General features: G+C 43.6%; 1 protein-coding gene across 12 annotated transcripts in view; it reads left to right on the plus strand.

The window, feature by feature from the left end:
- DOCK9 (dedicator of cytokinesis 9) overlaps positions 1 to 23,438 on the plus strand; it is a 287,028-nt gene that overhangs the window by 219,980 nt on the left and 43,610 nt on the right. For 4 of the 12 annotated variants that reach the window (XM_070380791.1, XM_070380790.1, XM_070380792.1 and 1 more), the window contains exons 33-39: positions 1,609 to 1,729; positions 5,781 to 5,914; positions 7,972 to 8,086; positions 12,724 to 12,790; positions 14,578 to 14,625; positions 16,478 to 16,591; positions 17,217 to 17,353. In XM_070380791.1, the coding sequence (XP_070236892.1) occupies positions 1,609 to 1,729; positions 5,781 to 5,914; positions 7,972 to 8,086; positions 12,724 to 12,790; positions 14,578 to 14,625; positions 16,478 to 16,591; positions 17,217 to 17,353 (736 nt within the window). Of the gene's footprint in view, positions 1 to 1,608; positions 1,730 to 5,780; positions 5,915 to 7,971; positions 8,087 to 12,723; positions 12,791 to 14,577; positions 14,626 to 16,477; positions 16,592 to 17,216; positions 17,354 to 17,926; positions 17,971 to 23,438 lie in introns of all 12 variants that reach the window. The other 8 variants (XM_070380794.1, XM_070380793.1, XM_070380795.1 and 5 more) reach the window with 3 other exon arrangements.

Below are 23,438 nucleotides of genomic sequence, written 5' to 3' on the forward strand. Positions count from 1 at the left end.
CTGCAGAGACCCTCTTTCCAAATAAGGTTGCATTCTGAGGTTCAGGGTGGATGTGCATTTGGAGGGACACTCTTCAACTATACACCCCTCCTTGTTGCCCCCCAAACCATAATAATCTACAGTAGTCTTGGTAAATTGCATTTCTGGCTAAGATGGGGTCAATTAGTAAACCTTCAACTCTTGTTAAAAATCATTCTTAAAAAAAAAATTATTATAAAAGCCATGCTTTCCTGATGGCTCATTTTCTTATAAGATGTCAGGATCTTTGTGTATCCAAGAAAAACTTATAGAGGAAGGAATTTTATTTAAAAAAAAAAAAAGCATAATTCTACATAATTCTAACCTGTGTATTACGAGATGTCAGTGCTAGTCCCAGTCCTGGTGTATTAATAGCATACCACACAGTCTTTGAAAAGCCACTTCTTTGGGCTTAATTTTCCATGTGTCTATAAAATTAGAAAGATAATCAGATTAGATGTCAGGGGGGACCAAGATGAGCAATCCCACCTCCCCTAATTGACCACCTTAATTTATTTTAGCCTTATGCAGATATTTAAAGGTATATTGGAAATTAAGTTGAGTGAAGGGTGATGCCAGGTATGATCTCAAAGCCTTTTGGTTGGAGACAGTTGGCTGTTAATTTGGACAGGTTAGCAGTTCAGTGTCCTTTTCTTGTTTGTTCTAGACCCTTGTACTGGCTCCATCGTTCGTCTTACCACTGTCATGATGGCATACACTGGGGAGTTTCCTTGTGTGTTTCTTTTCTGTCCCTTTTTCTCCTACAGTGGTGCTTTGTCCTGGTTTTTATACCTCTCTCCTCTGAGTACATCTCCTACCTGATGGTGCATTGAGAGGAGCCCTATTTGTAGAGCGTGTTTTGTGTCAATAGTTCCAAGGAGCATAAGTGGTCACTGTCCTTAAATGGGCTTCACCACACTCATCTCGCCCTCGCCAACACGGCCCTGCACCTGTGTGTTCTCTAAATCTGTCTGCTTTTCTAATCAGAATAAGCAATTCTGGGTCCTCTCTGTACTCCTTCAACCCTGAGAAACGTGAACACCATCTTTTTCTCTGGCTTCCATCGAAGTATAATCTCTGTTACAACACAACTTCACAATGAACACAATTTCTTGGGAGTTCACAAGAAGCGCCTAACCTGCAGAGGTTTTCACCACCGCTATTGTGAGGTCATTATTGCTCATTTGGGAGGATTTCTGATGTGAGAGAAAAACCAACATTCTAGTTAGAGCCCTCGAGGCTTCTTCTGAAGGAAGAAACCTGCTGAAATAACCAGCATCTAGAAAGATGCTAGGTATCCGAGCTGTGGAAAGGGAGAAATGCTAGACCTTCTGGGGGAAGACAGGACTCCCTGAGCCAAGGCTGCTCTGCCTCCCCAGGCCTGAAGTGCCCTACGCTCCCCACTCCTGCTGCAACCCGCCCCCTCCGTCCTCCCCGCACAGGCTCCATGCTGGTCCTCCCACCCCCACGTGATGGGCAGGCCAGGCCGTTCTGCCCTGTTCTCCCGCTCATGCTCATACTTCCAAGAATGGTTGGTAACTCTTTTAAAACCATCTTTAATGATTTCTTGTCTCTCTCCCCCTTCAACAGACTGTGAAGGAAGAATCCCTCACTTTGCCAGCAGTGAACCCGTTAGTGACGCCCCAGAAGTCTGGGGGCACGCTGGACACCAGCCTGCACAAGGACCTCTTTGGCGCCATCTCTGGCATTGGTAATGCTTGGACTCTGACCTGTTTCTGGCTAGTTGTACTCAAAAAGTGTCTTTAATCCAGTCATCCATTAGCTTTCAGATCAGAACTTTGAAATCTTGAGTTTCTGCTTCACATGTTCTTTTTCTTATTTTGCTGCTCAGCTCTGAAACCCCCCTCAACCCTACCCTGAAATAAATATCCCCAATTTGCAGGAATTCCGAATATAGTACACTTAATTGCATATTTGTCTTGTTTGCTTTGTGTTTAATGCATGTTAATTTTTCATTTTAAATCTTCAAATTAGATTGTTTATGCTTTTAGGAGAAGAAAATCTTTGCAGGTGTGTGTGGGGGGTTAGGGTTTATTTGTAGTGTTAATCATTTAGATGAAATGTGAGAAAGTAATTCCTGAAGGAGTTATTGGTTTATGGCTCGAATGCAATGCTGAAATCAGTTTTCTAAAATCTCTTTCCTAGAATGTTTTTTTTCCTATCTAAACTAATGTTAGAGCAGCCCCCATGGGGAGGAAAACAGATGGCATAATTCAAGATTCAAACTGAGTAGTTTTTCCGTTTAAAAAAATGCCTGAGAAATGTACTGATTAATATTCTGACTAATTGAGCCCATGTGCCAGCTCCTTCATAAAGATAATGGTGCAAAAATATACATACATCTTCACAGACACTCACAGGCTTATGCTGTCTCTATCTCTCCCTCTGTTTTACACCACAGTTTGAATAAATGAAGCACCCAACTGTGGCTGGTGCTCAGACCACCCAATGATGGAATTAACCCCCAGGGCTTAATAAAAGGGCAGAATAAATGCCCCCAGAATAAAAGGGCAGTCCTTTTATCTAATTAATCTGCAGGCTTATTGTTCATTCTGAGTTTATGTCCTTAGCTTTTGTGTTGTTCTTGTTAACATGCTATTTCATGTAGGCAACGAAGCTGGCCAGACTATGAAATTGGAAACCTCACACCAGTGCTCAGATTTATCCTCGAACACCCATACAGTCTTTAATCTTGCTTATGTTTATGTGTATTTTTCATAGTTCTGTTTACCTCATTTGGCACCGTAAAGATGAAATGAGTTAATTCATCCAGAATGCAGAGCCTGGCACACAGCATTTCCACTGCCTTCTTCCTGGGGCTCTCGTGCTGACCACTCACCCAGCCACTCTCTGAAAGTGGGAAGGGGTCCCTTCCAGGCTTTGTTTGCAGCGGTCCATGGCACTGGCTTTAAAGTCAGACAGTTGTGTCCTTGGGTCCAGACTTCCACCATTTACAATTGCAAGGGCAAGTTGTCTGTCCTCTTCATCCTGTGCCCACATTTCAAAAACAGTCCTGGTGAGGGAAGAAGAGCTAGTATAGTGTTGCAGAGCTTGGCAAGGTAGACACCTCAGTGTTGTTATTTGACTGCCATTGTAACAAGCACAGTTCTTCAGTGTTATTCATGCTTTGTGATGGACTCTTAGTAGCCAGTCAAATGAGTCCCACAGCCTAAATCTTAACTCTGCGTTCCCTCTGACCAGCATTTCTGTAGGATCCAAGGCTTTGCGGAAATGGTGAAACTAGGATGAGGTGATGTTTTGACTCTGGCTTGATTTCTCCAGTTCCACATTCGCCCGGTTAGGGTTTGGGATTCCTTGAGAACATAGAGCTGAGCCGTGGGGGGGTCTTCAGCACAACTTCATTGGCATAAATGGCCTTCGATTGCTCTGTGTTCATGGTGAAGTTATGAAAAGTACTTGAGACTAATTTTGTCTTTTTCATTCTTTCTTGAATTTTAAGATCTGGATCCACTTTTCACGGGAATTCACCGCAGCAGACTTATTTATACTTGGGCTTTTATCTATGACCCCACCTTCCCCTCACCCCCCATCTTTAAACACTGTAATCCTAACTTCCTTTTAGAAATGCCTTCCAGGGAAGCCCCCACCTTTGAACTGGGTTTGCTAGTTGTTTTCTGGTAGCTTTAGCTCTTCTTTTATTCACCAAGGAATTCCATATCTTGAGGAGATTCTCCTTCCACACTTACTGAGGATGTGCCCTCAGCATTTTTTTTTTAATGCCTTTGGAACATGGTGCATGAAAATTTCTAAAACCAATTCATCGCCTGGATAAAAACTACTCTAAGATTACATTCATTTTAAAAGGCATGCATTCTTAGGCTCAGAGTTCTTTTTTCCACCTACTCAGTGTATTGCTTTTTGCTGTCTGTACCAAAGGGGAGAGAGTTGAACTAAAGTTCTCTGAAAAGTTATGCACCGGGCCAGGATATTAAATACAGACAAACACAGACAACAGGAACATGGTTCTAACTAAGCCTGTTGATTTTGATTTATTGCATTTCCACCTGTTTGCCTTTAGATTAGGACTCTTGTTCTGGAATTGAGCCTAAACTCTGAGAATTCAGGGTCTAATTTTACTTTCCCCAGAGTCTCTTTCTCCTGAGCTCCATGTTCTACATTAAATATGAAGTCCGGTTATATTAGGAGGCTGATAGTTATAATTTGGTCACAGCGCATGTCTCTTTTCTGAGTATAGAAAAAGACTCATTGCTTTTTCATAGCATTTTGACCTGCTTCTCGTGGCAGTCACACAGTTCCTGTCCTGGGGCCGTGCTGCCGGTGGCCCGTGGTTTACATGTTCCCGCCTTCACTTGTTTTCGGATTCTGCTGACCCTTCTTTCCTTGATGTACTTAACACACTGAATCGGTTTTAGGGATGGTGGATAAGCCTGTGGGTGGGGATGGACTAACTTGGAGGTGTCTCAATCCACAGCAGCTAATTGGCAGGCTGAAACCCAGAAGGGCTGCCTGTCCCGAGGTGCCAGGTGACGGCATCTCTCGTGAAGGCAGCTTGGGAACGAGAGGGCCATGCTCACAGCCTGCTGCGTGGGGCTAGGGCTCTTCTCCTGCGGTTTGCACAGCCAACCAGGCCTCTCCGCCAGGGGCGTGCCTCTTGGTTCAGCCCAAAGTGTGCGAGTCTGAGGGTCATTTTTAATTATGTGATTTAATGAAATCTTATCTAAGCAGGAAGTCAATCTAGTACTTTTTAAAATTCCATAGTCTCGAGGTAGGGGCTGACTTCTTCCTTAAAATGCAATTTTTTGTTTTTTCCCCTCACAGATGTCACGAATTTTATTTCCAAGTTAGATTTCCTCTCTGCTCGTAAATGTTTATTGCAGAGATTCCCAAACAGTCTCAGTTCACAGCACCCTCATTGTCAAAGTGGCTTTTTTCATGGCGTCCCCAGGCCAAAAGAAACACCGAGTGGTCCGTTTATTAGGTGCTTAAGGCCAAATAACTTAGTAAGTATGTATAACCTAACAATTTAAGAGGCATTTGAAACCTATGTACGTAAATTCAAAGAAAAAAAATTTTATTTTTAATAACCACAGTTCTTACTAATGGAGCGTGTGTGCCTATTGGACGCTGCACAGCTTCTCACATTTGAAATCAGATTGCTCACTGGCATTCTCATTTCCTGTTCCACACTGATTTTCACCCAGTACTTGGCTTTTATCACAGCAACCCCACTTCAGAGAGATATGACATCATGGAAAGGAATGTAGCAGTCTGAGGTCAAAACTACGGTTTCCGACAGATGTCAAGTATTGTGTTTTCCTTGAAAATTGAAAATGTCCCGTGACACCCCTCGGGGTTTTCTGGGGCTCCTGGGCATGCCGTTTGAGTACAGTGGGTTTATTGCATGATTTAAGTTTTTTTTATTTGAAGGTTATAGGTGGATTTATCTTTTTAATTTTTTGAAGTCTTTATTCTACCCCAGTCTGAAACAGCATGTTCTCCCCAAGTCTGAGCAATCCAAGGTGGTTTCTCGTAAGTGACTTGATAGTTATGTCAGAATGTTTCAGACTCAAGTTTACTTTTACACTACATGGCCTAGTTCTTTAAAGGAGAGGTAACTGAATAAAAGTCTTGAGCCAACTTCCTCACAGAAAAAACAAGTTTAAACAAGTGCCCTAAAAGCAGTCTCCTTTAAAGCTGAGGGCTTACCTTTATTTTGTTCTTTCTCACCAAATCTGGGTCTTGGCTTGACCTTTGTTTAGCTTCTCCATATACGAACTCAACTCCCAACATCAATAGCGTGAGAAATGCTGATTCAAGAGGCTCCCTCATAAGCACAGATTCCGGGAACAGCCTTCCAGAAAGGAATAGTGAGAAGAGCAATTCCCTGGAGAAGGTAAGTTCCTTTCCTGTAATTTCGGTGTTTTCTTATAACTGATGGATTCAGCCCAAAGTAGGCATGCTTCATGTTCGCATGTTCATCAGGTTGGACCTTTTTTTTCCCTTTCTTTCTGAAACAACTCAGTTAAACCTGGGGTAGTCGGTCAGAGTGTGATTTAAGGGTGGGGCCCATCCCCTGCACCCCTCTATTCCTGTTCCAGCATTTCATCAGTATTCACAGTGAGCACTTTGGTTCTGGAAGTTTAGACAGATAGGGAAATCAGAATGCCACTTGCTAAGAATCCCCACGGTCTGTATGCCAGAGAACAGTGTTTATAACACAGTTACCCATGCAAATGGGCGCTGGATCCAAAGCTGGCTCCAGAAAAGATTAATTATGGATGACTCAGGGATAAATCCTTATTGGGAATCACTCCATTCACCCTGTGCCCCCAACACAACACATCTGCTCATATTGAACTATTTTTCTTGAAATAACAAAAACTATTCTGAATTTTGTGCACATGGATAAAACTTAGATTTAGACCTGGAACCATGATAGATGAGTCTCACCTTGGCCACTGTTTTCCTAAGTTATTTCAAGTTATAGGCAAGCACGTGTATCGGTCAACAGGTGACCCACTTAGGGATGCATTCCCAATTCTCAGACACACGGAGGCCATCCTTACTTGGAATCAGGTGCGTAACCTTACCATGGGGTTGCGGGTCTGGCCTCTCCCCGATGGTGCTCAGCCACGGTCCTGGAGCCATGCGGACATCTCCGTGCAGGGGTCATGACCTGTCGAACTTTTCCCTTGACCCTGACACGCCTTCCTGCATAGAGGGAGAGGCTGCTCAGAAGGCACTCGGCTTGTGTCGTGCACGGTGCTGGAGAGGAGGAGGAGGAGAGCGACCAGCCGGCCAGGAGACACCGAGCCACCGTGAGACTTCTCGCTCCTGATGCTGCCACCTCTGCCGGAGGAGGCCCCGCTGGGAGGAGGCCTGAGCTCTCCCAGGGGCACTGAGGAAGTGGGTGGGCAGCAGGGTGCCCCCGCGCTGCAGCTTTGCCACTGATGGCACCGGGTTCCTCCCTATGATGGAACTACTCACATATGTTGTTAATCGAGCCTGAAAATAAATTGAAAAATGATTTATTGAATTGAAATTGAACTGAATTGAAAAATACTTATATATTTTTTCAATTGCCCACCAATGCCTTGAATGAAATATTGAAATGAAAGACAAAATATTTTTTTCACTGATCTTTCTGCTTTGGTATTTGGGGAAAAAAAAAATTCCTGATTCCAATTGGAATTATAACTTTGAAGATTTTCTAATTTCCTGTGTTCTCTTTTAATGAGATGAGATTCTTGTTCTTTTTTTTTTTTTTTAATGTGAATAGTTTGGAAGTGAACCTGCTGCCTGGTGGCAAAACTGCCCTCGCCCTGTGCCCTGAGCTGTGTGAAGTGTGCAGTGTTGCGCTGAGCTGATGGTGGCGTGATAGCATCAGCTCAGGGCCTCTGGCCCTGCTGGGCTGAGATGACCCTGTTTGCCCCTATCAGGCCGCTGCCCGTGGTCCTCCCTTAAGGCTGCTCTAGAATGTAACAGAATGACCGTGACTCAGCTCCAGGCTTCAGTGGCTGATCCGCGGCAGCACCTTGGACTTAATTTGCTGTTTCAGCCACTGACGTGGCTTGGTTTGGCGGTGTCTTCTGAAGCATCGTTTCTGTGTTCCGTCTTAGCACATAAACTTTTCTGCATGAAGTTTTACTTGGCATTTCAGAACTAAGCCAGTAACCACGACTGTGGTTATTCAGTTTGAAAGGTCCGTGCCTTCTGCCTTGTCCTGGGAGAGTGTGCAAAGGAGACAAGACAGCACTCCCATGGATTAGCACACATGTGTGTGTTTGGTGACGATGTGCCTGTGGTCTGTTGACAAATCATGGATACCTGCCAACTTACATGATTTGACTCAATTCTGAAAATCTTTCTCTTCCAAGGGAGAAAAGTGAACCTAACTTTGTTTTACTTGTAACAAAGGAGAAAAGTCACCTGTGTTTTCTCCTCCTTTAGCACCAACAAAGTGGCACTTTGGGAAATTCTGTCGTTCGCTGTGACAAACTGGACCAGTCTGAGATTAAGAGCCTGCTGATGTGTTTCCTTTACATATTAAAAAGCATGTCTGACGGTAGGTAAAAAAATGAAGAAATCTGCTTTACTTTCCTTGTTTCAGTATTCAGTTTATCCTTTAAAAATTGTAGTTGGTTGAGAGGGTTTAAGGATTTAAGTGGATTTTTTTTTCTCTCTTGTTTGAAATACATGTTAATTTAATAAATGTACTAGAAATGAAAGTCTTAATTTGGACATTTATTTTCATTAATTACTATATTCTATAAAAAGAAGTTCTAAAGTGTGAATTTTAAAATTTTATACTAAACTCAGACATACGTCTTCGCCAGAGGAGACAAAAGCAGATAAATGAAAGGAGCTCTTTTTTTTTTATTATTATAAAGTTTCATTTGTCCAAACAAGCTTATGGACCACTTGCCTAATTTTATTAGTCAGTCTCCTGAATTAGAGACTGTAGTGTCGACGACCTGAGCACGTGCGTGCAGCATTCCTGGCTTTAACTAGAAGAGGGGTGCGTTTAGTTTTCTAATGGAAGTAGTGGTATCCTGGTAGGTTGAGTTTCTGATTAAGGGCTTGACGACCCCGTTTTTAAATAGGAATGACCACGACCGTTAGTGCTTTACCAGCACCTCGTGAGGCTTGTGAACGCCCATGGCAGGACAGTTGCAGCTCTGATTTAGTGTGCTATAAGCAATGGTACAGTGTCACAGTTCTTATCTTGGCCAGAAAATCTACTCATTTTCCCTGTAACAAATCAGAAAGTGTTCTGTGAACTCCGTTAGGGTCATGGAGAGAAGATGAACTCTTCTGAAAGGAAAATGCCATTTTTGGAGACCGGAAGCCCGCCTGTCTGGCGGCAGGGGCTGTGGCCATTGAGCCTCCAGGGAACGGCACTTCTGCCTGCAGATAGTGGTTCTTTCCTATCGAGCTCCCATTTCAGCAGCACCAAGAGCTGACCCCTAGCTCAGAGGTTAGGAGTAGCGTGCCAGTCCTTGAAATGCTTTGTGACTGGGGTATTTTATTCTTCTGTCAGTATGTTACTTTAAAATAGCTATTTAAAAAAACAAACAAATAGACAAGGTTTTTTTTTTTTTTTTTGCGAATGATGACCAAATATAAAAGCACTGGGCACTTACTCTAATATTTCAGTTAGAACGTTGAACTTCTTCCCATTCAGTCAGAACTTCTCAATTTTCATCATGGCAGCGAGTTTTAGCCAGCATTATAATCCTGCTTTTCCTTTGTTAAAGATTTTCTTTAAAATACTTTACATTTCAAATATTAAATATGATGCATAACTAGAACATCAGTGTTTTTAAAAAAACAAATACACAAGATGTATACCCTTTTAAGTCAGCCTTTTGTTAAGGCCAGGTAAATATTTTTAAAATGCAACAACCTCTTCAAAATAGTTATAGAATGTTCTCTTTTATCAATTACTGTCAAGTATAATTTTTTCCCCTTTATAATTAGAATTTCTTTATGTGTGTGTCTCATTTAAGAAATCTGTACCTACTCTCAGGGTCTGAAGATATTCTTTTGTATTTTCTTTAAAAGCTGTATTATTTCAATTTTCACACTTAAATCCTAATGTCTACCAAGCATTGATTTTTGTGTATGGTATGAGAGGCAGGAGAAAAATCGCCTTTAGAATAATTTACCAGACAGACAATCAGAATCAGCTCTGTAACTAGCTCTGTGGCTGTTCTTTGCTTTCAGTTCATTCGTGTCCGACTCTTTGCAACCCCACGAATCGCAGCAGGCCACCCTGTCCATCACCAACTCCCGGAGTTTACCCAAACTCACGCCCATTGAGTTGGTGATGCCATCCAGCCATCTCATCCTCTGTCATCCCCTTCTCCTCCCGCCCCCAATCCCTGCCAGCATCAGGGTCTTTTCCAATGAGTCAGCTCTTCGCATGAGGTGGCCAAAGTATTGGAGTTTCAGCTTCAGCATCAGTCCCTCCAGTGAACACCCAGGACTGGTCTCCTTGCTTTATCCCACATTTAATGAGCACCTTGGACACGCAGGGCCCCTCACTCACCCTCTGCTCCTTTTTGTGCTTCCTCCCTCCTTAAGGGATAGGCTACCCACTCCAATATTCTTGGGCTTCCCTGGTGGCTCAGCTGGTAAAGAATCTGCCTGCGATGACTGAGACATGGCTTCAATCTCTGGGTTGGAAAGATCCCCCTGGAGAAGGGAAAGGCTACCCACTCCAGTATTCTGACCTGGAAAATTCCATGGACTGTGTAGTCCATGGGGTTGCAGAGTCTGACATGACTGAGCGGCTTTCACGTTCACTTGCCTTCCTTAATAGAACTTAGCTCTGCCCCCTGCACCCGCAACACACCCAACAGCCAGAGTAAGGAAAGGCCGCCATGGTGTGCCCGGCTGGCCAGCCGGTTCTGTTTCTTATGTGCTTGGGGAAGGGGTCTCAGAGGTCTGCAGGTTGACCCAGAGAGGCTCTCAGCATCCCAGGAACTCCCTAGGTTCCCACCACACCCAGATGACCAGCCTCCAGTAACCAGAGTCTGTCTGTCTGGATTCTGAACTCAAACCCTGCCCCCAGGAAATGGAAGCTCTGCGACCCACCCTCTGGTCTCTAAGGCCAAACGTGGCTTTCAAAATCAGCTGCACTTGGTTTAAATTTCCATTCCACCAGCATTCTCTCCGCTGGTCATTGGGAGAATTGCTTAGCTTCTCTGAGCCTTTGTTCACTTCAGTCACTCAGTCGTGTCCGACTCTTTGCGACCCCATGGACTGCAGCACACTAGGCCTCCCTGTCCATCACCAGCTCACGGAGTTTACTCAAACTCATGTCCATTGACATCACCAACCATCTCATCCCTTCTCCTGCGTTTAATCTTTCCCAGCATCAGGGTCTTTTCCAGTGAGTCAGTTCTTCACATCAGGTGGCCAAAGTATTGGAGTTTTAGCTTTAGCATCAATCTTTCCAATGAACACACAGGACTGATCTTCTTTAGGATGGACTGGTTGGATCTCCTTGCAGTCCAAGGGACTTCAAGAGTCTTCTCCAATACCACAGTTCAAAAGCATCAATTCTTCGGCGTTCAGCTTTCTTTATAGTCCAACTCTCACATCCATACATGACTACAGGAGAACCATAGCCTTGACTAGACAGACCTTTGTCAGCACAGTAATGTCTCTGCTTTTTAATATGCTGTCTAGGTTGGTCATAACTTTCTCCCAAGAAGTAAGTGTCTTTTAATTTCATGGCTGCAGTCACCATCTGCAGTGATTTTGGAGCCCACAAAAATAAAGCCTGACACTGTTTCCCCATCTATCTGCCATGAAGTGATGGGACCGGATGCCATGATCTTAGTTTACTGAATGTTGAGTTTTAACTCAACTTTTTCACTCTCCTCTTTCACTTTCATCAAGAGGCTCTTTACTTGTTCTTCAGTTAGTCCATCTGTAAATGGGAACTCTGCCTTGAACACGGTGAAGATTCAATGACGGGACACACGTGAAGTCTTGAGACCCAGTGGAATGCTTGGCACATAACAGCTACTTGCTATGCATCCGCCCACTTCTCCCGCCTGTTGTCACTGCTCTTGACCATGTAGAATAGAAGTCTACGGCCGTGTATCTTTGTGGGCCTTCAGCCCCTCTGCAGCCACCCACTCCCTCATCTCAGGCCCCAAAGACTCAATGGCTTTTTCCCTAAGAGAAATCTTATAACACATGTCTCAGCTTCTATATAAAATGTAACCATGTAAAAATGGTTAACTCCCAGATGATAACACTGTGTGTGCCGTGCTGCATGGGTAAGGGTCAAGTGAATTCGTAGGATTTGCCTTAACTGAAAATGTGCCCAGTTGCTTGTGATAAAGAGTAGGTTGACCCAGAGGTTCAACCAGTAGGTGAGGTTCTTAAGCACAGATACATTATACCATCGGGCTGGGAAACAGGAGCTCTCATACACTGATTATTCAGAAAGCGGTTTGACAGTATCTGTTGAATTTTAAATGTACAAACCATTAACACGGTTACTTCACTTCTAAGAATTTGTCCTGTAGATGTGGTTGGACAAGTGTGCAAAGACCCATGTTCACTAAAGCATGATTTATAACAGCAAAAAATTGAGGGGAAGAACAAGTAAAACGTCTGTCAGTCGGGGACCTGGTAACTTTGTTATAGTGCGTCCATGGAGAAGAATATTATGCAGCTTGGAAAACATTGGGATAGATCGAAGCTCTGTTGTTGAATTAAAACTCAGTGAAACAGTGCACATAGCATGCGTGTTTCCATTTCAATGTGTGTGTTGGGAAGGGGTTACTTATGTACACATAAGAATTTTCAGGAAATTCTCTACTGGGGAGGGATTCTGTAGTTGGTAAAGAGTGAACCTCCCTTTAGATTGTATGCCTACAATGTATTCTTTGAATTTTCTAACCCATTTAAGAGCTCATCATGTATAAGTTAAAATATGTACCATGTCGGGTTAGATGATGCATGATGAAATTAAAGTTCAAGTGTTCAAACGTAGCTTCTTTACCCTGACTAAGCTGTTGTACGTGTCATCTGGTATAGAGTGGTCACCATAGTTCATTCTTTGATCAGTTATGAAAGGGGGCTGGGAGGGTTTGGAGGCCTACACTCAGGTCTCTTCCCATATTACATATGTAGAAAATAAGCATCCTGATTCTGACCAAATACATGTTTACTTTCCAGATGCTTTGTTTACGTATTGGAACAAGGCCTCAACAGCTGAACTTATGGATTTTTTTACAATATCAGAGTGAGTAGTTTTGTCTTTGCTCAATTGACTCTTGATTTTTCCTGGCTAATTAAGGGGTGTGAAAAATACTCTGTTGTTGAACCAGGAATGCAATGTATGGTCACATCCACACTTATCCTTAGTTAAGTTCTTTCTCCTGGAGCTGACCCCAACACCCAGTCTCAGGAACTCATGGCCCAGAGGACAGTGACAGCCCTGAATTTACATATGTGATGATTATAGATGAGAGGTTACTACTTGTGTGGTTAAGCCGTTTTAATAAAATAACACAACATTTGTTAGCTGAATTGGGTGGATGCTGCATTTCTGAGTTGACTCTAACTTAAGCAGATACAGTACCTAAGACAGAAAAATTGCTATAATTTAAAAATATACAGTAAGTAAAAGTGAAATCTTAAATACAGTCTATATTATTTGATCTCTTTAAGTTTCTATTTTTTCCTTTAAGCTTTTTATTTTTAGAAACACAGATCCATAATCCCTTATCCAAAACCAGTGGGGCCAGATGGTTTTTCAAATCCAGAATTTTTTGGATTTTTGAAAAATTTTCATAGAGAGTATATTCCGTAACACCCAGTAGGGTCTCAGGGAGCAACCCACAGTCAAGCACATTATTGTTTTTGCATTAAGAACTTATTTCTTTAATACCATGATTGTTCACAGTAATTGGTTAAATCATGGGCTTCCCTTGTGGTTCAGCTGGTAAAGAATCCGCCTGCAATGCAGAAGACCTGGGTTCAACCCTGGGTTGGGAAGATCTCCTGGACAAGGGAAAGGCTACCCATTCCAGTATTCTGGCCTGGAGAATTCCATGGACTGTATAGTCCATGGGGCCACAGAGTCAGACACGACTGAGTGACTTTCACAAGTAGCTTTATGTCTGCTATTTGGGGTCATGATTTGCTGCCCCACGTGTTTGCATGAATTTGGGTGGAAATCCATGACGGTCAGAGTTTTGTGCATTTTGGAGTTAATGGCCTTGATTCATGAATTCACGTCCGTTTCCTCTCTAGTATAGATAATATTAGAGATATTATATCTTGTTGATACTTAACAAAGATAATAGTTGTCACATTTGAGATAAGCTTCACCACCAGAAGAACTTCCTTTTTTAAGCAATGTTATGGATATAGTAAAATAAACAACAATAACAACAAACATACTTGATGTCTGTAAGGGACCAGTCCGTTTACTTGAATCAAAACAGAAAGTTCCAGGGGCTTTCCTGGTGGTCCCGTGGTTAAGACTATACTCCCGATGCAGGGGGCACTAGTTTGATCCCTGGTTGGGGAACTAAGATCCCATATACCACGTGGTGCAGCCAAAATAAATACATAAAATGAAGAGATGTTGTCTTGCTAAAAGGAATAAATATGATGTTAAAAAAAGAAAAAAGAAAGCTCCTTAGGTTGAACGAGGATGAACAAGCAACTCGGAGCAGCGTATGGGGTTTTCACTTCCAAGACGAACGTAGAGTAAGTGTCCAAGCTCTAAGTCAGTCAATCCTGTCCCTCCTGGGCCTTTGTTCTGCGTTGCTCAAACCATCCTCCACGGTTCTGATAGCAGCACAACATAGGGCCTGCCTTGAGTTTGATCACTTTCTGTGGGTTTAAAGGCACCTTGCAGAGAATTTCTGAAAACCAGAAGTAAGGGGCCAGTAATATAGGTAAGAGCTTATTGAATGAACGTGTTACTGTAAATGCATTTAAATAAAGTAACGTGTCAGAAGTGATTTTATCCCCAGTAATTTTGTCGCCTCCCCTGATAATCTTTCATCCTATCCACAGAGTCTGCTTGCACCAGTTCCAGTACATGGGGAAGCGCTATATCGCCAGGTACTGTGGGGGGTTAGTGTGACGTGTTGTGTCATTCTGTGTATTACTTGGACCCGAAAGTGTGGGAATTGTCGTCTGTGGTGATTGGCAGTTGGAATTCTCACAAACAGCCGTGAAGACAGTTGGCGGGTCCTTGGATCGCTGCCATGAAACCTGGCGGCCTCGCTCGCCGGCGTTGCCGCGTTCCTTCTGGCTTGCTCTGTCTCAGGCGAAGCTCTTGGAAAGCTTTTCCTCCGCGGCCTGGTGCCGCAGCTCCTTCCAAACCCTCCCTACGCTCTGTTCTGTCTCCTCCTCTTCTCGCTGTTCCTCTTGCTGTGTCTTCTCACTCCCTCTGTTTCCTTCCTAAATGATCTCTCTTCCCATCTCACTCTCAAAAGGTCCTTCTTTTCTTTTTTCTTACCATTCTACCTCCCAGCTCCCAAGACACTAACTTCTCAGTCCAGCCCCTTTGCTTCTTAATGAAAGAAGGTTTTGAGCCCATCTCCGATCCGTTCGGACTGCCACCAGTACCATCTCTCCAACTGAGCCTTTTCTCCACTCTTCCCGAGCAAGCCGTCTGTGGCCTGTCGTCGCCTGACCAGAGCGCTCTGTTGAGCGTCACAGAGCCTCACTGCCCCATGCCCAGCCCTTTGGTTCCGCACTGAGTCGGAGGGGAGCTGGACACTCCTTGCTGGCAGGCGGCTGAGCAGCCCCTGCTCTGGCAGTACCAGTATCTCCTCAGAGGGCGTCTCTTCCCTCCTCCTGCCCTGTCGCCATCCAGCGTGTCTGTGTCTGTTCTCTTCCGTGTTGTGTATCCTGTGATAATGTATTTGTGGAGTCTTGGTCCAAGTGTCTTATTTCTCTATTGTTACTGTTTTAAAATTTTAATGATAAATAAACATATTTATGTTTTAAGAAAAACTTTAAAAGTTTAGTTGTCATTGAGGTTTTTCGCTTATCTGTAATTCTGTTTTACAGCAATGAAATAGGAAAGAGATTTTTAATAGACTTTCTGAATGTCAAGATTTTGCTTTTATGGTAACATTGTTCTTTTCTTGAGATATCTGAGAAATTTTCAAAATTGTGTTAAAAGTAAAAGTATGTTTTCTTTTAAAAAACAGATTGAGAAAGACTATATTATGCTTTCCTCCCATTAATACTATTTTTAATTGAAACATGGTGGCACTTAACGTCCGCTAATCTCAACTCTTTTTCTTTTTTATCGTAACAGTAATTTTTGCGTTTGAGTTTTTTGAGTCCTGAATGCAAGTATATACAGTGTGTCCTTATGCAATAACCTCTTTATATGGCAACTTCATTCCTTTTGACTTTGTCCCGTGAAGATGGTTAAACAGTATATTTGTAGCAGAAAGATACTGTGCTGGGGGAGCTTCTCACCCTCTTTTAGTAACTGTCACCCACATCACAAGATGGCATTTGGAATATGTTGTGCAAATAGAATAAAATGCCTCAGAGCTAAACGTGGTGAACGTGAGAAGCCAAAGATTTCGGCCCCAACAAACTGTTGTGGAATTGGGTTTTGTGAAACAATTAACTGATTTTTTTTCAATGGCTATAAATTTAACCTTTTTTTTAAGAAAAAATCTTCTGACTTCCTAAGCACCCTGTATATATTTGCATGTAAAAGAATGCTTCCTGGGACTGTCTTGGAAGTAAATGAGCATAGAGAGGCGGGGGAGGAGGCCGGTGTTGCTTGGTCTGGTGCAGAGCCGCGTGCTGGTCTATAGGAAACCGTGCGTGGTCTCTGCTGCATGCGGACAGGATCCCGAGTCGTCCGTGTCTGGCCTCCATGGGGCTCCCGTCCTGGGAACACCGCACCTTCTCATTGTGTCCCTTTGAAATCACCCAGCAGCATGCTGCCCCATGAGACTCCATGCATGCCCTGCTGCACTCCACACAGTAACACAGTGAGGGAGCCGGTTGGCCGCGGGACGGGGGACAGGCGTCGCTCCGGCGCTGGGCTCAGGTCTCGTCTGCTCTGGTGATGGTACACAGTAGGAAGTCAGCCGTTTGACTGCTAACCCAGATCACTTTTCTGTTTTCTTCACTTGGCTGCTGACAAGTCTAACAAAGGGTGTGGCTCTTCTCCTCCTTGCCTGGGTAAGAATCAAAGGTGTTACACCGCCTCACCGAATCCGTCCCACTGCATGTTTTTCCTCTGTTTTCTTCCAATGCCTTTGTTTTGACTAAAAAAATAAAATTGTTTCCGCTCTTCAGTAACATGTATGATCTGAAAAGGCACGTGCTGTTTTGGCCGTTGTCCAGATGCTGGTCTTCGGCACCACACTGGAGTGATGCTCACCTGTTTAAAAAGGAGCATCTCTGAAGGGCTTTCCGACACTGGAAAGGCCTCTGCTTTGGCCTGGTTCTCGCTCCTTCGTCTTCAGGTGCTTTGCTCTGAACTCTGCGAGCGCTGCCCCTGCCGCCTGTGTGTCTCTGGCTCCCGGGCCCCAGGCGGGCTCCGCTGCGCTTGGTCTGTGCGTGGCCCGTCTCCTCCGTGCTGTGTCCCGGCCTCACTAACGCCCCTCCCCATCTCGCCGCAGTGTAACAAGTCTAACTTTGGCTCCTATCCCATTTCACTCGTGTTGCAGGAACCAGGAGGGGCTGGGACCCATAGTTCATGATCGAAAGTCTCAGACATTGCCTGTTTCCCGTAACAGAACAGGGATGATGCATGCGAGATTGCAGCCGCTGGGCAGCCTGGATAACTCTCTCACTTTTAACCACAGTAAGTCCCATGACACACCATCGTAACAGCCAGCCATCCCACATGACAGCCCCGAGGGGGCCGCCCCCCACCGGCCACCGCGCCGCACACCACGTCACCGACTCACCTTCTCTTCCAGCTCAGAGCAGTGGGACCCGGAGCTCGCCGCGCAGTCCCCTTCCTCAGAGGAGAATGACACAATGTGGGACGGGTCAACTGCGGCAGCAGACCCAAACGCTCAGCCCCTCTGCCCCACGGGCTCCGCTTGGTGCTTTTAAGACAAAATCCAGCCTAATTGATGATGATAGCGGGACATCCTCTGATATTTTTAGTTCAGTATTTTGAGCCATTGCCAGGAGCCACCTTATCGTCATTTACTGCCCCCCACCCCTCCGTGACTCCTGAGAAACCTCTGGGGCAGGTTCCTTTGGCCCTCCTGAGGCCATGCGTGTAGTTGACCCAGCGTCCCCATTCTGACATTCCAGCCCTGAACATATGTTAATCTTTAAACTGCTGCGAAGCCGTAAAGCCCGTGAATCAATGTGTGAGGGTGTGGAAAAGCCAATAACAAAGTGACTTTTTCTGTGTTTTCAGTGTGAGAAAGATATCAAGTGTGCTTGGGATTTCTGTAGACAATGGTAAGATTTAATCAGGTCAAAGTCTGCTTACGAGGCTGCTTCACTTGCAAACCGAGACCTCTCGTTCATCTTGCCTTCCTAACTTTGGGGCTTCCTAACTTCACAGTAGAGACTTTGCCAAAACATAGGAGCATTATCTTTAATTCACTCTTATCATTTGCCAGAGGGCACCTGTGCTGTTTCCAGAAACCTAAGTGTAAATTTAATCTTCTTAAGGGTTTCTTCAAGCAGGAAACCTATATCAACCTTGCAGCACTTCAACGTGATCATTTCTGTCTGGTGTGGTCTCTGAGTTGTCCCATCCTCGCTCCATGCATGAGTTAGCTAGTTACTGTGCCATGTAGACAACTATTTATACTCACTCCAAGCAACATCTTTAATACATAGTCATTAATATCTTCTCATTGTTTCTAATCATAAGAATTCATCCCATGAACTGTGATGTCCATACCTCTTTCTTTGTACAGGCTGAGAGTCAAGACAGTATATTCCTGACACCTTAAATTGAGAATAGTTCAGGTTGAGAAATCAAAATACAGCAGCTTCCACCCCCTCTTCCACCCCCAGCAAAGTTAAATGTAGTGGGTACAGTCTCTCTCTATAAACTTCTAGGCTTAATTTAAATCAATATTATGTCAGTCTGCCACACACTGAGCCGGTAGCCTTCAAATGCTAGTTCTCAGTTCTATACTTAGCTGTACCTTGTACAACACATGTAAGAATTTGATTTATCCACCTCTGTTAGGGCTTTTTCAGCTCTGCAGACATGAGGTTCAAACAAACAGAACAAGGAGTTTCATTATTTTTAGTTTTCATTTCCTATTTAGCACACAAATCAAATTTCCATTCTTCTGAAGGACCTGCTACATTGCCTTTTGCCCAGAAAATTTTTAACACAAGGATTATCTCACTATCAGTTGAAATACATGCTTACACTTTAAAGCATTAAAAAAAAAATCTAAGCAGACCAAGGCCCCGCCTGCCAAGGTAATTGTTTAGGAAACATAGAAAACAGACAAAAATAAACAGAATGATCAGCCCATGAATAAATAACCTTAATCCACTAAGATGGGCAGCAGTTCCTCCCACTGCAAATGGGCTTTGCGGTGGTGGCTTGAATTGGAGGAGAGAGACAGCTGGCTGTGTTCTGCTGCCAAAGACCATATTGTTAGCGTTGTTGATTTCCATCCTGTCTTCCTGCTGCCCACAGAGAACCCTGTCCTACCTGCCTCTCTCCTCTTTTCATCCTGAATGTTTTTCTTTAGCCAGTTTTCAGCAACACCATCCTCAATCAAATCTTCTCCTTTGGCCTTTCCAATCAACAGTGTGTAGCTGATTATTTTAGCCTTCTAAAGTGTGCCTGCAATTCCCGCTCACCCTAGATAGCTTCCAGTGTCTTGTAGTCCACGCATCTTCCCCTGGAACTCAGTCTTCCCTTATGTCTCTAATTCTGATTTTGTATTTGGGGGGCTTTGGCCCCTGCCTCCATTAGCTCTTTGAGCTCCATGTCATCAACTCAGCCAAAAGCCAGAGAGAAGGGAGTGTATACTGTATGTATACATGTGTATGTGTGTGAGCATGTATATGTATATATACATAGATGATTTTTTACATCTGGAACCTAGGCATTTTATGGGAAATTTGTAGCCATATATGTGTCTTTAAGAAAATTCCTATTTAACAGTAAATACAGTACCTTCTGTTGGGCCAACCAATATGACAGATATCCAGTATGTGAGAGACTTGGCTGGAATGCCAGAATCTAAAATGGATTTATTTTAGAAAAGGATGAAAATAGAAAGAATCCTTTCAATTCAGTTCAGTTCAGTCGCTCAGTCGTGTCCGACTCTTTGAGAATCCCTTAGACACCGGCATTTTTTCATTTCCTCTTTTCTCTAGTTCAAGAAGGAAAGGCTTTGTTAGACCTCAGCATGACCAGCAGGGGGCAGCAGAGGACCACAAAGAACTTAAGCCAATGCATGCCAGACTGCCCCTCCCCATCACCAGTTAACAGTAAGACAAGGGAAGAGACCCCATACTTACTGCAGGTATAACCCTAGCAGGCACTTACTCTCGGATTTTTACAGCAATTAATGAAAGTAACAATTTCACTGTGACCAATGGGCTTAGCTATTTTAAAAACACTCAAAGCATAGGAGTTTGTTGCATGGGTCATTGCCCAGGCTTATAAAAACAAAATGTTTACAACATTAAGGTATTGACCTGTTTACTGTAACATGTACTCATTGTGTATCGGTAGAAAAGACTTATTCCAGAGGACAAATTGAGAGTGGTAGGTGCCCGGAGGATATTTTATATAAACCAAGTGACGAGGGGAAAACTGAGTGAAGCACATTTGCAAATAAGTGATACATTCACAAAATAAAATAACACTCTGTATTTAATGTTATATATTATTCTAGGAATATATTAAATTCACTTGAATGATAATCTATATTTCCCACTGATTAATGGGAGAAAAGCCAGTCAAGAGGTAAAAACCCTTGAAGAAAACCTGTATTTCATATAATTCAGTATAAGAGATGGTTTAAGATCACTGGACTAAGTTGCAGAGAATTGTTGTTTAGTCGCTAAGTTGTGCCTGACTCTTTAATGACCCCATGGACTAGTAGCCCGCCAGGCTCCTCTGTCCATGGCTTTCTCCAGGCAAGAATACTGGAGTGGGATGCCATTTCCTCCTCCAGGGATTCTCCCCAACCCTGGGATCAAACCCACGTCTCCTGCATTGGCAGGCGGATTCTTTACCACTGAGCCACCTGGGAAGCCCTTGCAGAGAATTAGATGTGCCCAGATGTCCTGTGACATTTAGAAAAGGCAAGTGGCTGTGGATCAGCTTCCGCCCTTCCCACCACATCACCTCTGATGTGCGCTGGGGCCGGGGGCCAGGGATAGTTATAGGTATGGTCAGCATTGCTACACCGGGATTTTCAGGAAACAGAACTGCATAAAACGGAGTAGAGTTAGTTTAAACACAGCAACTGACATTAGAGGGGAGAAGGTCTCATCCTTAGCCTTTGAGTGGGATTTTAGAATAAATTCCGTATCTGAGTGACAACAGACTGGAAACTGTGTGCATGTGAGCAGTGGGTCCTAAGGTCTCTAAAGTGACCCCTGACGTGCCGGCCAGAGATGATGGTACATCAGGGAAGTCCTCCCCACCCTGCTAAGTCACTTCAGTCGCGTCCGACTCTGTGCAACCCCATAGACGGCAGCCCACCAGGCTCCTCTGTCCCTGGGATTCTCCAGGCAAGAATACTGGAGTGGGTTGCCATTTCCTTCTCCAATGCATGAAAGTGAAAAGTGAAAGTGAAAAGTGAAAGTAAAGTCGCTCAGTCATGCCCGAGCCTCAGCGACCCCATGGACTGCAGCCCACCAGGCTCCTCCGTCCATGGGATTTTACAGGCAAGAGTACTGGAGTGGGGTGCCATTGCCTTCTCCACCTCCCCACCCTGACCTTCCTCAATGACCACGCTCAGTGCCTGTGCCCCGAGGCAACACTGCCCCCTAGTGGAAGTCAGTAGGGTTAACAGCACTCCTTACTGGCCTCGGTCAGAATCTTCTTCGTCAGCCTTAAAAAGTTCCTGACCGATGCTTTGAGAAATGACCGTGTCTCTTAAGACCCCTTCTTGGGTTTGCCAGCTCAGTTTGATTTTCCTGTGTTACCCAGTAACACGGTGACCACCTGTTAGAGACTTCTCTCATACACTGCTCTGTTCCAGGCCTTAAGACAGGCTGTCCCCATGGGGGTGTCCGTTGGTGGACTGTCCAGTCAATCTGTATCACTCACACAGCATCCTATCCTGCTACTTATTTTCAGGAATGATTCAGGAACACTAGCTCAGGAATCCTACTGATTTTTGAGACAAAACGGTTTAAAGAGAAGCAGAAGGCATCACTGACTCAATGGACATGAGTTTGAGCAAACTCCAGGAGAAGTTTGGTGAAGGACAAGGAAGGCTGGCATGCTGCAGTCCATGGGGTTGCAAAGAATTGGACATGACTGCGCCACTCAACAACAACAACAAATTATAACCAATTGTGGCTAAAAGAACTGCTTCTTTGATATGAATCGGACACAGGCAGGAAGATTTTATATGAATTTGACTCTTATTCTGAAAGAGATTAGATAGCCAGTGTAATGGCTTATGGGTGGTGTATTATAGTAGCTTAGAGAAATTTTGTCATTAATTAGCATGGCCCATTGATAATGTATGTTTTTTTTAAAAAATCACACAGTCACAAATTGCAATTCCTGAATCGTTCTAGACATTCAGCTAGATAAAAGTAAACTCTGTTGGAGTTCTTCGGTGTGTAGACCATCTCATCTGTAATGATCAAACTCAGATACACTTATCCAACAGTTTATCTAGAAAGAGAAAAGGATCGTTCTGTGCAGAGATTACAGTTCATCACCGAAGCAACTGCCTTGTTACAGGTTAACTCAGATTCTAAAGCTTCATCTGGGGTAAATGGCAGCCCTCAAAATATCACGTGCGTGATAGTTTTTGGTTGGTCTGATAAAGGGTGTTGTATTTGTTTTTTTCGTCCTCTCTTGCCCTGGTTTGTGATCACTGCAACAATAGTCACCAGTTTGTTTTCCTCTTTTTGCTGGCTCTGTATCTCACCAAACAGCCCTTGCCAAATGAAGAGATGCCTTGGCTTACAAAGGCGGTTCAATGAATATTAGTCCCCAAAAACGTCCATCTTTCTTTCTGCTGGATTTCTGGCCCCCAAAAAGCAGAAATAAAAAGAAACAGAGCTGGTAGCATCGTACTAGGGCCAGATGTGTTCCGTAGCTTCAGTAAGGACATGATGACGCTGTCGCAGTGTGAAAATGAGGCAGGATACACAAAACCATTTTCAAAGCAAAACAAAGTTGGATGAAAACACATAATAGTTTTTATTAAGCCATACTTTTAAAAGCAACTTAGAAGCTTGTGTAGCCTTTCAAGACTCTCTGACATTTATTAAAGTCAGAAAAACATCATGCTAGTTACTTTATCTTTATAATGGAGATTATGATACAGTGACCTGGATAAGGAACTTGGAGTGTAGTTTCTGGGTTTTTTTTTCCCATTACTGGCCTCCAGAAAACTCTTTAGGCTTTCTGTACTTCATTTTCCTGATCTGTGTACAAAATGCCCTCCGCTCTGGAGTATTAAGAAAATTACCTATATAGTAAATGTTGATTGGTTTTGCTCCTTGGAGAAAGGCATTACATGATGTTTTATTATATTACCATCTTTCTTTGTAATCTAGATCAATACCGTAACATCTTTGCATCCCTATATATATTTCTGCTAATGCATTACCATTTCATAATTTAATATCTCAAGTTATATGTCAAACTACATTTATATCAGTATGGATTTTACAGCCACATACAGAAGATATCAGTTTGTGTTTAAATTATGTTTCTTCAAGTCTCTTCTTTTTCTTAAACATTT

Source organism: Bos mutus, chromosome 12 (assembly GCF_027580195.1).
Source record: "Bos mutus isolate GX-2022 chromosome 12, NWIPB_WYAK_1.1, whole genome shotgun sequence".
Taxonomy (NCBI): domain Eukaryota; kingdom Metazoa; phylum Chordata; class Mammalia; order Artiodactyla; family Bovidae; genus Bos; species Bos mutus.